Raw genomic sequence first — 14,769 nt, forward strand, 5'->3', positions numbered from 1 at the left:
AGTAGAATATGTAGGGTCCTACCAAATTTGTAACCAGGAAAAATGCAACACAGACTGTGAAATCTGGTGTTTGTGTGGTTTTATCTTAAACTATACAGATTTTGTGGGTGAGACTATTTTTCAAACTGGGGGGAGTCTCCTGATCCAAAAGGACATTTCAGGAGGGTCATATCATTATTTTAGGGAGATTGTGCCATTGCCACCCTTACTTCTGTCCTGCTTTCAGACCTGGGCAGGTGGAAAGTGGTGTTTCTTGGCTGGGTGCCCAGCCCTGAAGGTAGTGCCCTACCAGCAGCAGCACAAAAGTAAAGGTGGTAATATCATAGTATGTCAGCCTTACTTCTGCATAGCTGCTTGCAGAGCTGGGTAGTTGGAGAATGGCAACTGGCTCTGCAGGCAGCAAGACAGTAGTGGCAGTATTATGCCATGCTTACTTGTGTGCTACTGTTGGTAGTGGCTCTGCCATAAGACCTGGGCTTCTGGCCAGCAGCAGCTACCCAGCTATGTAGACAGCACCAGCACAGAAGTGTAAGGGTATCAGTTCTACAACCACTGCCCAAAAGAACCTTGTGGACACCCCCTGTCCACATCAACTCCTTTTTTGAATGAGAGCCCTATAATAACATTGAAATTTCAGATTTAAACAGCTGACATGACCTTTATGATTTTAAAAATCCTATGACAATGAAATTGACCAAAATGGACCATGAATTTGCTAGGGACCTGATCATGTGTATGTCTAAAACACACTGCATAGTTTAACATTCAAATACCCAAGCATTGCTCAGGTTCATCAATAATTGATACCTTGATATATAAGTACTAGTTTGGTAGCCCCATCACTTTTGGAAGAATGTAAGCTTTCAGGGTTGCTTATTCACCCTTTGTGGATGTGAAGAAAACATAATGAATGTGACCCAATGAAATATTCAATGATGCAAAAAGTGAAGTGAGTCTGTGCTCACGAAAGCTCATGCTCAAAACTTTTCTGTTAGTCTGTAAGGTGCCACAGGACCCTTCGTTGCTGTTACCCCCCCCCCAAAAAAAAAGTTACTTGAGTAAAAATACAGATGCTGTGTGTGTACTTAAAGATAAGTCACTAATGTCCCTCTGGGAAAACTACTTGAGTAAAATTAATCACGTGCACAGTACATCTTTCTGGTACTCAAGTACCCAGAAGTGAAAGCAGCTGCACTTCTACTCAGGTAATTTTTTGGGAACTAGTCCCACCTCTGGAAGTATTGTCTTAGGCCATTTCTACTCTGGCTTTTGCTGGCATTGCTGTATAATTAAGGTTGTGGGCTTTTGGACATTTTTCTTTGCCAACAGGAGCCCGAGTGTAGATACAGTGCTTAATTTAGCTGGTATATCTTGTTTTGCTTGCTGCTGAATTGGTATAAACTATATTGGTAAACTGCCCCCCCCCCACTTTATTTTTTGGTGGTATGAGCTATACCCTCAGATGAGTAGCCGTGTTAGGCTGTAGCTTCACAAAAAACAAACAAGCAGTCTGGTATCACCTCAAAGACACAATTTCCTAATAAATTACCTCATAAAATTGGTAGTCTTTGAGGTGCTACAGGACTGAATGTTGACTGGCTATACCAACAAACCAGCCTCTACTGCAGGGGTGTGCAAACTGGCAGGTGCGGGGATGGGGGGGAGCACAATCTGCTTCCCCCTCCCCCATGGGGGCTATTTCTGTGCACAGCTGTGTTGTGCTCCTGTGCTTCCTGCCTCTCTGCTGGCAGAGGGCAGCTTCATTTCTGTTCCTCTCTTACATCCACAGGGGTCCTCAGATCCCTCCCTTCAGCCTCTTTTGGCTCAGCTGCCCACTTGCTTGCCCCACTCCCCATAGTCCCTGCTGTCGTTTCTGGTCCTGGCCCCGGTCCCATCCCCAACACACATTTTGCAGCGGCAACTGAGTTGAGGTAATCTTTTAGTGGCATAGTCCCTGGCTTCAGTTTCCCCAAGAGAGTCCAGGCTTTTTTTTAAAGTGCAATTATAGTGGTTTTATTTTTTTGTTTTGTTTAGTTCTTTTGTTTACTTTAAAAGCTTGTCAAGGAGGGCTGGGCAAGGTGGGGGGAGCAGTTTAAAAAGCAGGGAGCTGTTACTGTTAACTACCTGGATCTGCTGAAGTTTGGAGTGCTATTTAAACAGTGAATTTTTTTATTTTAATATCTGCCTGGGAAGGCTGAAGAAGGTGGCTCTTCTTCAAACATGCTTTGCCTTCATCTGTATAGTGAGTATCCTCTCTCTCATTGCACTTTATGTTGCTGCCTCCCTTAAACTGATACATGCTGAAAGGGTTGTTTTTTTTTAATTTTCCATGTGAACATAACAAATTTCCATTGGTTTAGATGTTGTTAGATAGTTTGGAGGGCCTTCTGTAAAAACTTTGCTCACCCCTGCTCTACTGGTACACTTGTCTAGTGTAAACCAGGCCTTAAAGAGGCTATGTCTACACTGGAGGTTTTTTTGACATTTTAATGTCTAAGTAAGTAATGTTGGATAATCTCATTCACACAGCTACAGCATTGGGATAGGGAGTGTTCTCATTTACAGCCACAGTACGCAGCCACAGTATTGCAAAAGGAGCCTTCAGATAAGCAGCTAATAAGCTGTGCCTTGTTCACACACATTCCTTTTTGACCTTGAAATCAGGAGATTGGCAGAGCTGGAGTAATTATTTTGAGGGAGAAGTCCTCTTATCTCAAATTATCCTGCTTGGCTGTGTGAGCGCTTTGGTGTCTGTTTGGGTTTTTTTGGTGCTTTTTCCACACAAAAAAAAAAATGACAGGCCCATCCACAGCCATGCTAAAACAATAGCTCTGACTGAAGAGTGAAAATCGGTCCAGTTTATGAAATGTTTAGATATCTAGAAAGTCCTCTTTTTCCAAAAGCACTCAATGTTGGCCAAATACGCGTTCAAATCAGTGTAAAGTGCCCACTGACTTCAGCACCAGGGACAGACCAACCGTAAGCACAAAATTGCTTAAACCTTTGGTTGTTTTGGGCAGGGCTGGAGAACTACAGATGTTTAGGGAGTGTCTAGACTAGCTTTTACCAAGGTGTTAACTACTTTAATTGGCAATCAAGTTCAAGGTAAAAAAAAATCAGTGAAGACAAGAAGCTTGTTAATCCAAATTAAAGTGTTTTAAAACTAGTTTGTGGACCACCTTTGCTGGTACAGTACAGAAGAAAGACACCTTAAACAAAACAACAAACTCTAGTCCAGCTCTAGAAATTAATTGGAGGTATGCATCTCCTAGAGCTGGAAGTGACCTTGGGAGGTCATCTAGTCCAGTCCCCTGTCTTCTTGGCAGGGCCTAGCACCATCTCTGACATTTATTTGTCCTGATCCCTAAATGGCTGTCTCAAGGAGTGAATTTGCAACCCTGGGTTTAGCAGGCCAATGCTCAAACCACTGAGCTATCCCTTCCCCCTCTCCAAATTTCAATGTTCAAAGTTTTACATTTTACTAAAAACTGTCAGAGGAATACCACTATATTCAGTTCTAAGTCCAGGTTTCATAACAGGGTACACATGTGTGTGAATGATAACCAGTGGCTCTTTATTTTTTTGATAGCACACGCTGGACATATATGCAGTAACAATTGAATTGTTTTCCTATAGCAAAATGACAAGGGTTTCCCACCCCTACTTTACACAAATATTCATTGCTAATAAACTAGAAAAATTTAGGTCACTTTTGGGCCCTACCCAGGATATTATCCCCTACAAGTCAGCTGTGGTATGATGCAATGTGTGTGTGTTTGTTTTTTTTTAAAAGATCTTATAACCACTCCCACAAGCCAAGAAGATGATGCACATAATGTACAAGCTGTAATAGATTCTCTGGCATTGGACTACTTGCAAGTCAGCTTGTCACACATCACTGGTGAGTACTTACACTAATGGTTAACAGAACTGAGAGGTATGCATGTGTGATAGAAAAACAACCAAGACTTTAGTTTCAACTTTTATAATCAAGAATCTGATTTTTCAGAGTACGTTGCTATAGCTGCATGCACTGTACACCCGCAGTGAGTTAGGTCCAGAAAAGAGAGGCTTGGTTTGAAAATTGGGACATCCATTTTGAGAGCAAGCAAATTAAAAACAGATTAAAGCATGCAACTACATTTTGTGTGTACTGTATTTGTTGAGGCTATTCATTTTTTTTACCTTGAAGTTACCGCTTGGATTGACATGCAGCAGACATCTAAATATTCCTAGTGGCATATATAGTGGTTTTTATCTTGTTTTCTGTATAAAGTCACACTCTTCCACCTAGCTGGAACAAGGTGGTTGGTGGTGATAAAGCTGTATGGAAAGAGTCTTTACACTCTCACCTTGGAAACAGTAGAAGCAGGATCAAATGTCTGCTTGGGGATATAATTGCCATACTTAGCAACAGAAGAAAAACATTGTGGTTGTAAGGACTCAGACTTGAACAGATTAAGAGTTAAAAACAAACAAGTTGGGATAAACTGTCCAGCTTAACTGGTAGATGTGTGTGTTTTGAATCTGTTCAAAATAAAACTATTTGTAATAGTTCGTGAGAAATTGCCAATATGGCCTCAATTTTTTTAATTTAAAATTGGTCATAATTGGATATTGTCAAAGTGGTTAGTATATTTGCTATGAAAGTCATGTTAAATTGTGAATTCTTATAATAGAAATTAAGATATTTTAGTTGTCTAAATTGAACTCCCAAAGTTTCGAGACCTTAATTTTGTCTCTCATTGACTCTTAAGGGGCTTTTAATTGAACAATGCATCTTGAAATAAAAACCAGATCAGTCTCTTAACATGAATAGTGCCAACAAACATCTGCAGTGAAATACTGATGGAATAGTTCAAATTATGGATCCAATCATACATTAATACTCAGGGGGATATTTGGCTTCTTTTGAACACTGACATTTCAATGGAGGTTGCAGTATTGCTTGTGACTATTTGTAAATAACGGAGTTTATCTAAGTCCTCTGAAATCTGAGATCACTAAACAGTGATTATCATTTTTCGTATGTATATTTTGAAGACTTGAGTTCTTAGGGGCTTCCACTCCAGTGAAGACCCAGGTCCACCGATGGGGAGAAACAAGGGGGGGCAGTTGCTCTTGTGCCTGGCTTTTCAAAGGGTCCAGTGCTTCAGCTCACTTGGAAGTGCCACAGCTACACATGCGGGGTGGTGGAGGGGGTGTCATGGGGGTGGGGCAGTGCCATGGTCTGGGAGACATTGGCTGCTGAATGTCCTTGGCCGCACCCTTCCGGGTCACAGAACTTGTCTCATCTGTCAGCCCTGCTGTGAAGACTAGCATTATAAAAATGACTGACCACCTTTTTAAAAGGGAGGATGGAACCTTTCTCCCCCTAACAGCATCTCCTGTTGATGGGTACATATGTCTACAGAGTACAGTATTGCTAAGAACTTCAAAAGTCTCCTACATCCTGCCTTCCTAGCTAATGGTTTGTGCATTAAGCAGGCATGTGTGAATTCATGGCAGGAATTTATCAATTTCATGTCAATTGTAATACTAGCTGCTGAATCAGCTCCAAATGTAGGTGAAAATCTCAACGTCCTACTCTAGCAGATTTTTATTCTGAAGAAACTAAACAAACTCTTAGGGTGTGTCTATGCTTGCATTCCTCTTTTGAAGAGGAATTAAATAAAGGGAAGAGATTCTTTTGAAGATGGGGTTTACTTTCGAAAGAGCAGCGTCTACACTGGTTTTCTTCTTTCGAAAGAAGCTCCTTTGAAATAAGAAGATGCAAATGAGGTGCCAAATATGCACTCCATTTGCATTTTCAATTTCCCTCATTTGCATACCTCTTTCGAAAGAAGAATGCAAGTGTAGACGCACCCTTAAAGTGTCTTTCACTAGAATAAGTATGCAGTGTGTAACCTTGCTGTCCAGTATGCTCCATGAGAAGTGATGAAAAGTGTCAGTGGAGTTAGGCTTTCAGTTGTTGAAACAGAAAATGTATGCTTTCAGGATGTTTGCCATCTTACTTAAATTACGTTACAGAAAAACATCCGATCATGACTTGAACATCTAACTCACATTCCTTCTGAGTCGATATCTGCCTGTGTGTTTCTCTGAACAGCCTTTCCAAGGTTTGGACAAATTGTTAAAGTAAATATTTTCCTCTAAGCTTTACTTACTAATTCATAGTAACCTCTGTTAGGAGAGAACATTGTGAAAGGAGAGAGAGAATCTATCCGAAATCTGTTAGAAATATTTGATGGCCTGCTTGAATACCTTACAGAAGAAATCAGTGAAGCTTCTTCTCAGAATGGGGGTGAGTAAAGAGACAGGCAGCTAACAGATGTATCTTAGTTCAAGATATTACATGCTGCTGCTTATTATTATGATGGACTGTTGTTTTGCCTGTATGCCTCCAGTGCTAGTTATTAAACTGTCGTCATATTGAGGAGTAAATTTTGCCTTCATGTACACAATTCTTTGTCTATTGGTGGGTCAAGGCTCCTAATACTGCATTGTTAATTTCTTTGTTCTCCCCCTCATTAGCAGCTATTTTTTGAGGAAGTCCACAGCCATTTAGTATCATATATGGAAAACAGACTTCGTAAAACCTCGTTTTAACAACACCTAAGATGAATAGGAGTGTTTGCAATTAAGCAGGCTTATATGGGGATTTAAAACTTGGTGAACAGAAAGTTGGATTTAAAATCTTTAGTTTCAGTAACATATAGTACTAGAAAGTGAAGCCGCTTTTTTTTTTTTTAAAATAAAATAAGCTCACAGGGTTCGTTTAACATGGTTCTCTCTTTTATGGCAGAAAACATCTAACAAATTTATGAATTAGTGTTCAAGTGGTATTAAAACTTTCTCCTAACTTACCACTGAAGCTTCTGGTAAATAAGGTGCACAGGGAAGTGCATTTATTTAATATAAACTATACTGTTAAACCAAAATGTACAAACCTGTTCAGAGAGACTGTTTTAGACAGTACATGAAGTGTAAAATTGCTGTATGTCAAATTGTTTCTTGTGGTATTGGCAGTAGCACTTACTGCATGTGTGTCTGTTTTCCTTGAAATAACAAAGCAATTTTGATTATAAACAGATGAACCTGATCAGCTTGCTAAGAATGAATTTCAAAGTGCACTTCAAGAGCAGCTGGAAGGTGGCCTTAAGGAACCTGTGCCACTTCTGAAACTCCCATCAATTGTGGAGTAAGGCTGTTTCTGAATGTTTTAAAGTTATGTTGGCACAGTGTATGTATTTTTTACATATCTAAAAGTGTCTAGCATGTTTATACTATGCAAATAAAAAAAAACATACCGAGTACAAACATCAAATACAATGCTTGGGCAGGCAGCAAAAGAACTAAAATTTGGATCAAGTGTGTGTTTGAATTGCAAACCCTAAGACAACTTAAAGCTTAAATCTTTTTAATCTACCATTAATGGTGAATCTGTATGGTAATGAGTTATGTTTCAAACCTCCATTGTTGTCACAGTGCATGGTTTTTTATTTCAATCACTGAAGCTTAGTTAATTCAATTATATTATCTTGATATTGTTGGTTTTTGTGAGGTGACTCCATGGAAACTGATCAGTCTTCTAAAAAGTAAAGGCCAGCTAAGTGAGGGTGTCCTGCAAACCTGATGAAGTGGGTCTTACCCTCGAAAGCTCATTGCCTAAAACAAATTTGTTGGGCTGTGTCTGCACTGTGCCCTAGTCTCAAAAATGCAAAATGGGGGCTATTTGCATATTCACATGGTTAATGTGCATATTCATGAGGCTAATTTGACTATGTTGGCAAAATCAAGCAGTGTTGACAGGGGTTCTGCCACCTGGAAAAAAAAATCAGGCATAAGGGGCTGCCAACAAAGGGGATATTTGTCAGCAGAACCCCTGTCTACACTGCTTGATTTCTGATGTGACTTGTAAATTAGCCTCATGAATATCCATATTAGCCATGCATATATGCAAATGAGCCACCATTTTGCATTTTCGAGACTGCTTACTTGCATCAAACTGTCAGCACTAGGGCTCAGTGTAGACACAGCCTTAGTCTTTGAGGTGCTATAGGACCACTTGTAATTCATGAAGATGTAGTTAGGATTCCTCTGCAGCTCCATCTTGTGGCCTAGGCAAGCAAAGATTGTTATTGCTAATAGATCTACTGTATATTGTTCCCCTTAGATCTTCCCAGTCAGATATTTTTGTCCCATCTTGGGAAATAGAAGGATCAGAATCTACTAGCGAATTAATCAGGCTCGGGGACACTGCTCATTCATTTTCCCTAAGAAAGGAAGGTGAGTTTAAAATATACATTTAAGACTGTTCCATGTGGACAGTGAACTTTTCTAAGTATTGGACATGCATAGGCAAAAGAATCTGTGGGGAAGGAATAGCTCAGTGGTTTGAGCATTGGACTTGTAAATCCAGGGTGGTAAATTCAATTCTTGAGGAGGTCATTGAGGAGTCTGGGGCAAATAGATTAATAAAAAAAAAAAAAAAAAAAGGTAAGGGAGGGTGCTTTGTTGCTGGCAAGAGAACAGGGGACTGGATTCAATGACCTCTTGAGGTCCTGTGAGATATGTATATCTCCATATATATTTAAAATGCTTAGTATTCTTAAATGTATGAAAATGCTGCAATGTATGCTTGTAAATCAGAAGCTTATAGGGGCTTGTTTTGTTTTTGTTTTGTTTTCTTAAATGTTCCCTAAATGCTTGAGCTTATCTCTGTTTAACATTAAGCCGTCTCGGGCAAATAGGGAAAATCAGCTGGCATAAAGCACACTTCATCATTGTAGGTTGGAGAAAACTAGGTAAAGAGAACAGTACAGATCTTTACTCTTACAGGTAACACCAGTGGATTCTGACTGCTTGCTAGTAGTAGATGGACACTTTTCGAATATGGCTACATTAGGGAGTTTTGTTGACAAAACTGGGGTTTTGTCGACAAAACTTGCAGAGCGTCTACAAGTATAACACGTTGTGTCAACAGTCTGACACAACTTGGCACTCTCTCCAACACCATTCTGTCTCTCCACAAGGAGGAATAACACCTTTTACAGTTTCTGTCAAACCAAAAAACCATGTTGATGCTCCTGGGGGCCCTCTGACAGACAGGGCTTCTGGTTCACCAGGTCGCCCTGTTTGCTGAGCTTCCAGCTGGCCGTTCTGTTAAGGAAGTGGCTGAGAAGTCTGGCTGCTCTCTGTTGACAGAGTAGATTGCTTTTTTTGATCCGCTTTTGTGCATGAATGTGATCTGTTGACAGAAGTTTTGCTGGAAGCTCTCTTCTGACGGTAGCTTCTGTTGACAGAGCACTGTAGTGTAGACATAGCTTTAGAGTTCTTATTTCATAGATCCACAAACATAACTGCATGGTATTAAGTGTACATAAGATAAGATCCTACTGAGATGGAAACATCTGGTTTGCTTGAGTTTGGGGGTTTCAAACTTGATTTAGAGTTTACCATTATCTAGCCCTTCTGGTTGAAGATTTGTGTTTTTTATCTAAAAAAGCACTACACAGTAAAACTGTGTGAACTAGGCCCAGTTCAGGAGGACATGAAAGCATAACTGGATGGCCTCAGACAATCGCAGTATGAAATGTCAAATTGATTAAGCAACATTGTTACAAGACACATTATGAAATCCAGCAATGAATTATTCTTTAATCTTACCTAGAACAAACAGGTGGTAAGAGTCCAGGCAATTCAGAAACCATCTGTAAGGGAACTGGATGTCTCAGTTAACGGCTAATAGGAGCCACTTGATCTGGGTTCATTCTGAACACCACAAGCATTTTTGTTTACTATTTCCTTTAGAAAGCACATGACTGAGTACTGAGGTTGACTTATCTTGCCCCTACAACAGTAGATGAGTAAGTCTGTGAGTAAAACTTTTGTAGCATACTGTGATGGATAAGTAAAATTCCTACAAGCACTGCAACTTCCACCTGCAAAATTCTGTTCTCCCCAGAGCAGTGCAGCGCATTAATTTCAGGTTATTAATTCAGCCCAGTATGAACACTGTCAAAACATAGACCTGATAGTAAAAGTGCATTTACTCATTTAAACATAAATGTATCCTGCTTTCAAACATAATTTTCAGAGTTCCAGCTCCCCGAATTTTTGCCAGCAGAGAGAGAAGGTTCTAAGGAGACCAAGGAACCTGAAGACTCTGAGACTAATGTGGCATCTTGTCCACTTGTGACCTCATCTAGTCAGTTTTCTAGCAGCAGAAGAGCACTTGTAAAAGAGAGAGAAGGTGAATGAAATTTTGACTTACTGAGCAATACCGTAAGTTCTGTAGCATTCCTTGTTCTGTGGGCAGTAGTCATCACAGTCATGGATTTGGACCTAGGAACACAATAGCTGACAATGGAAGTCTTATTTAGCTGGAGTTATATAAGTAGTTATTGGCTTTTTTTCCTTATTTTCAGTTTTGGAGGGAATGTGGATGGTCTGACACCTAAAAACAGAAAACGTGCATGTTAGTACAACTGTTTAACCAACTTAATGCAAATTATCAAATTAGTTCCTTATACCTAAAATCCAAATTCTGCAGCATTCACCAAAGATGGAAGCTACTGAATGTCTCTTATGTGTACTAAACTCTAGAATGAGTGAGGACTAACATGCTTATTGAAAGATAAAGTTGAATGAAAGTGTCTTGTAAACAAAGCTGTAACACAAAGCTGGTATTTTTGTCAAATGGGTTTACCATGTCTCCTAATTTTTCATTTGTTCTAAGGATCAATGGACTCTGTTCATTCCAATGAATTTCTGAAAGAGAGTTTGAGTTCTACTGCTAAAAAGCTTGGGGAGCCCATACGCCCTGCTATTCCTTTGCAACCACCATATCAGCCTCCTGATCCCAGGTGCCATTATTCAATGGGAAAAGAATATCAAAACTCAGCCAGACAGGTCCCAGATCTGACAAACAGTTGTGGACTTGAAACTTCTGTTGTAAGTGAAAACTTCTTGATTTTATTTTTTCTCTATTGCATTTGTAGAATGGAATTAGTGAGGGATCTATCTGAACTTGTATGTCTGAATGGATCATTAATCTATCGCGCTTTCAAAACATTACTGTTCAGCAGAAGAATATTGAATTGGTAATTTAATACATATTTTTGCTTCTCTTTGGCTTCTCTTTGCAGTTTACAGAACCATCTAGACAGGAGTCAACTGCTTCTGGTAGTGTTCCTCTGTCAAGACTTGCTCCTGGTGAGAACGAGTTGTGCTTCATATTAAACTTTGTTCTAAAGCACTGTTAAATACTGGCACTTGCTGTTCGGAATTCATCTTACAGGCATTAGGGGAAACATGATTTGAAAACCTTAATCTGTGTTCTGTTTTTCAAACCTTATTAAATACACATTTCTTAACAGAGGTAAGCAAATCATTTCTATCACAGTGTCTGCAAGGGGAATGAAAATAGGTCATAGTCAAAGGGGATTTATTGTGCTGAGACGTGTCCATTGCTTATCTGTTTTTTTCCAGTTAATCCATTCTAAACCTTGTCTGTTTTACAGAATTCATTGACAAAGGGTACAGCTGAATTGGTGCAGAATAAACTGGATGTGAATGTAGTCAAAGACAAACTATGTTAATCAGTTCCAGAAAGCTCCTAGTATAGATGAGGCACAGTAAACTACTTTGTTGCCTTGAAGACACTGGCTACTTTTCAAGTTTCCATAGCGTCACTCTCTGACACTCCTGAAAACTCAAACCCTACAAGAAATTCTCCTTGAATTAAAAAAAAAAAAAAAAAAAGTGTACATACCAAAACTGAGTAGCCACACATCTAATTACTATCTCCCTTCCCCTATTGTTTCTACACTTCTTTTGACAAACTCTCTGTAAATTCTTGAAGACAGGGACTATGCCTTTTTGTATTTTGCTTTGTAAAGGACTAAGCACATTTAGGTGACATGTAGAGAATAAATAATCTGTTAAACACTGCTATTTCTATTGCCAGTTTTTCCCATTGGAGATACGATGGTGTCAAAAGTTGATGTAAATGGCAAGGATGATATGGCTAAGGTAATTATGACTTTCCAGTACTTCTGGTAAAATGAAGTTTATGTTCTGGGCAGCATTGCTGTAAACCTGCATACTTGGAGACTTTAAGCAAGAAAATTCCCATTATTACGTTTTAGTAGACTTAGCTGCCTTTTTGACTTAACACTGATGCTCAATGCTCTTTCTTACCAGGAGGCTGGTAGAATAACTTTAATATCTAATCTATGATTGGACATGTGTATCCCACAGATTCTTGTGTGGTCTTTTCCATGCCAGAAATTTGCTGCATAGTCTCAGTGAAAGGCTCAAAGATTCTACAAAGTTCATAATGAATTTTATCTTGTCCCCTCCCTTCTCTAACAGGTTGATGTGGATGCCTCACATACATCAACTACTTGCTTACAAGAAGACATCTCGCCGTGCATTGAGCCAGTAATACCAGTAGCACAAATCACAAAACCTGAAAAAAGAAGTCAGTCTAGCGAAAAAAGGTAAGTCGTTTTTTTTATACTGAATGAGCAGCTCAGGCTTTCAGTACTCACTTTCTTGTACCTGACTTAAACTTCATGGCTGCAGCTCAAAATCCAGTCTAGAATGGTAACAATCAAACCTACAGGGTGCCTAGTGGCAGAGTGAAATGTACAATTTAGGTGAAGATCTAAAATATCTTTATCCCCTTAAGAGTTGGTTAACGTCAGTCTTTCCTCACACAGAAAATGCCATTTCTAAGAACCAGACAAAAATCAAACACTGTAAATCTGTTCTTGATATCTTTTAGGGAAAAGTACCCTTATAAAGACTTGAGGAGGCAGGGGCATCTCCTTCTTACACACTTACTCTGTATAACTAGAGGAAATACTGTTATAAGTGCATAGGGGAATTTTATCAATACCTCTTACTATATAATTTCCTAATCCCTCCCCCACTTTTTTAAAAAAAAAAAAGTGAACAGAACTCTACATTTGTAAGTAATGGTAACCTTTGACCATCAATTTTTGTTGGGTCAAAAATGAATCTTCAGTGTTCGTGGAGGTTTTTAACAAAACCTTTTGTTTTTTAGCAGATATGAAAATTTTATCTCAGATTCACTCGAAGAGGAGCCCCTTGCCTACAGAAGGGCAAAGGATAAATTATCTGAGCAAGAGCTGCATGAAATGTCAGAAAAACTCTCTCGGCGGTTAAATGAACTAGATTTAGTAAGTGGGCATCCATTTTTGATAGTATTTTGCAATTTGTCCAACATTTGTAACAGCTGTGTGAAGCCTAACTAAAATCTAGGGAATTAGGTCAATCGTGGTAGGATTAACTCATACGTTACCTTCTAAAGGGATTTAAAATCACCTAGACTGTATCTAATTTAAAAGAATAGATAATGCTGCAAAAATAATAATAAAATAAAATTAGTTATTTCACCTCAAATAAGAGTTTGGTGACTTATTTCATAATCTGTATTAAGTTGCTTTATAAAATATTATTAAAAATTGGACTGCTCTAATCTGGCAACATCTGTTTTCCAGCATGATTTTAGTTAGCTGAATGTCCACTTATCATGGGCATGGCCAAATTTTCCACAGTCCCATAATATTTGTTTACAGTCACCAGTCCTGGCTCTCAGTGTTTGGTGCTGTTATTTAGCTTTAATTTACCCCTAAATATCTTCTAAGAGCCCAGTAAGCAGTGAAAGTGTTGGTAATGCTGCCAGACAATATTGATCTTCTGTGGTTCAGCATTGTACAGTTCCGAGGGTCCCAGAATGGAGAGGTTCAATCTGTACTTAGTTCAGAAGAAACTCTAGGATTATTAGTAGTTGGATATTATGCAGTAATTTAGTTTATTGACATTCTGGAACTCTTGTGCCACTTCTTAATCTATAATGTCTTTTGCTCAGCATGATGTTTCTTCAAAGCATATTTTTATTACATTCCCCGTGAAATGCAGAATGTGAGTTCAATATATCATAGAACTGAAAAGAAATCCACAACCGCTATTTCTAGTTTTGTTAAACAATTCTAGACTTTTTGGGATGAACTACGGCAGGGATTCTCAAACTTCCTTGCACTGACCCTTCTGACAAAAAAAAAAAAAAAAAAAAAAAACCTACATGACCCCAGAAGGGGAAACTGAAGCTTGAGGTCATCCAAGCTCTCATGCTCAGTCGGCAGAAGGATGGACAGCAGCAAAGCCGAAGTCCAGTGGCTTCAGCTGCAGGCAGAGGAAACCTGTAACCTGAGCCCTGCTCCCCCAGACCTGAAGTCCTCAAGCATTGGCCTTGACCCTGGTCCCAGGAGATGGGGCTCAGGCTTCAGCCCCAAGATCTCAGCAAGTCTAAAAGCTTTGGTGACCAATTAAAATGGGGTCATGTTCCACTTTGGGGCCATAGCTCACAGGTTGAGAACTGCTGAACTAACGAAACTGACCAGGAAACTCTTTAATCAATAGATGTTGAAGAGAGCTTTGGCTGAGCATCCCAGAGAAGAGATGTTGACAGATGATGACAAACTGTCTCAGCACAGCGACAGTGTCATGGATTATCGGGGAAGGAAGCCTCAGTCAGGTAACAATCCAGAGTGTGATTGTTTAAAGTTGAAAATAGAACACGATTAATCTATAGAAAATTCCATAGAGATTCAGAATAGAGCATCAGTCTAGAATTATATCATTGGTATATTTGTATTATGTTTCTGGTATAATTATACCAATATAATGAATTTCAGTTAGTCAAGTATTAACCTAACATCTAAAAAGCAGTGAAAG

The 14,769-nt window shown here is 39.2% G+C and overlaps 1 protein-coding gene across 5 annotated transcripts in view; it reads left to right on the forward strand.

The window, feature by feature from the left end:
- The window catches only part of CEP95 (centrosomal protein 95), a 31,278-nt gene that overhangs the window by 2,295 nt on the left and 14,214 nt on the right, over window positions 1–14,769 (forward strand). For 2 of the 5 annotated variants that reach the window (XM_075014551.1, XM_075014554.1), the window contains exons 3-13: window positions 3,794–3,901; window positions 6,191–6,304; window positions 7,093–7,201; window positions 8,177–8,289; window positions 10,100–10,255; window positions 10,742–10,956; window positions 11,151–11,217; window positions 11,972–12,036; window positions 12,379–12,506; window positions 13,076–13,211; window positions 14,455–14,569. In XM_075014551.1, the coding sequence (XP_074870652.1) occupies window positions 3,794–3,901; window positions 6,191–6,304; window positions 7,093–7,201; window positions 8,177–8,289; window positions 10,100–10,255; window positions 10,742–10,956; window positions 11,151–11,217; window positions 11,972–12,036; window positions 12,379–12,506; window positions 13,076–13,211; window positions 14,455–14,569 (1,326 nt within the window). Of the gene's footprint in view, window positions 1–2,193; window positions 2,243–3,793; window positions 3,902–6,190; window positions 6,305–7,092; window positions 7,202–8,176; window positions 8,290–10,099; window positions 10,256–10,741; window positions 10,957–11,150; window positions 11,218–11,971; window positions 12,037–12,378; window positions 12,507–13,075; window positions 13,212–14,454; window positions 14,570–14,769 lie in introns of all 5 variants that reach the window. The other 3 variants (XM_075014552.1, XM_075014556.1, XM_075014555.1) reach the window with 2 other exon arrangements.

The sequence above is a fragment of the Carettochelys insculpta genome, chromosome 20 (genome assembly GCF_033958435.1).
Source record: "Carettochelys insculpta isolate YL-2023 chromosome 20, ASM3395843v1, whole genome shotgun sequence".
Taxonomy (NCBI): domain Eukaryota; kingdom Metazoa; phylum Chordata; order Testudines; family Carettochelyidae; genus Carettochelys; species Carettochelys insculpta.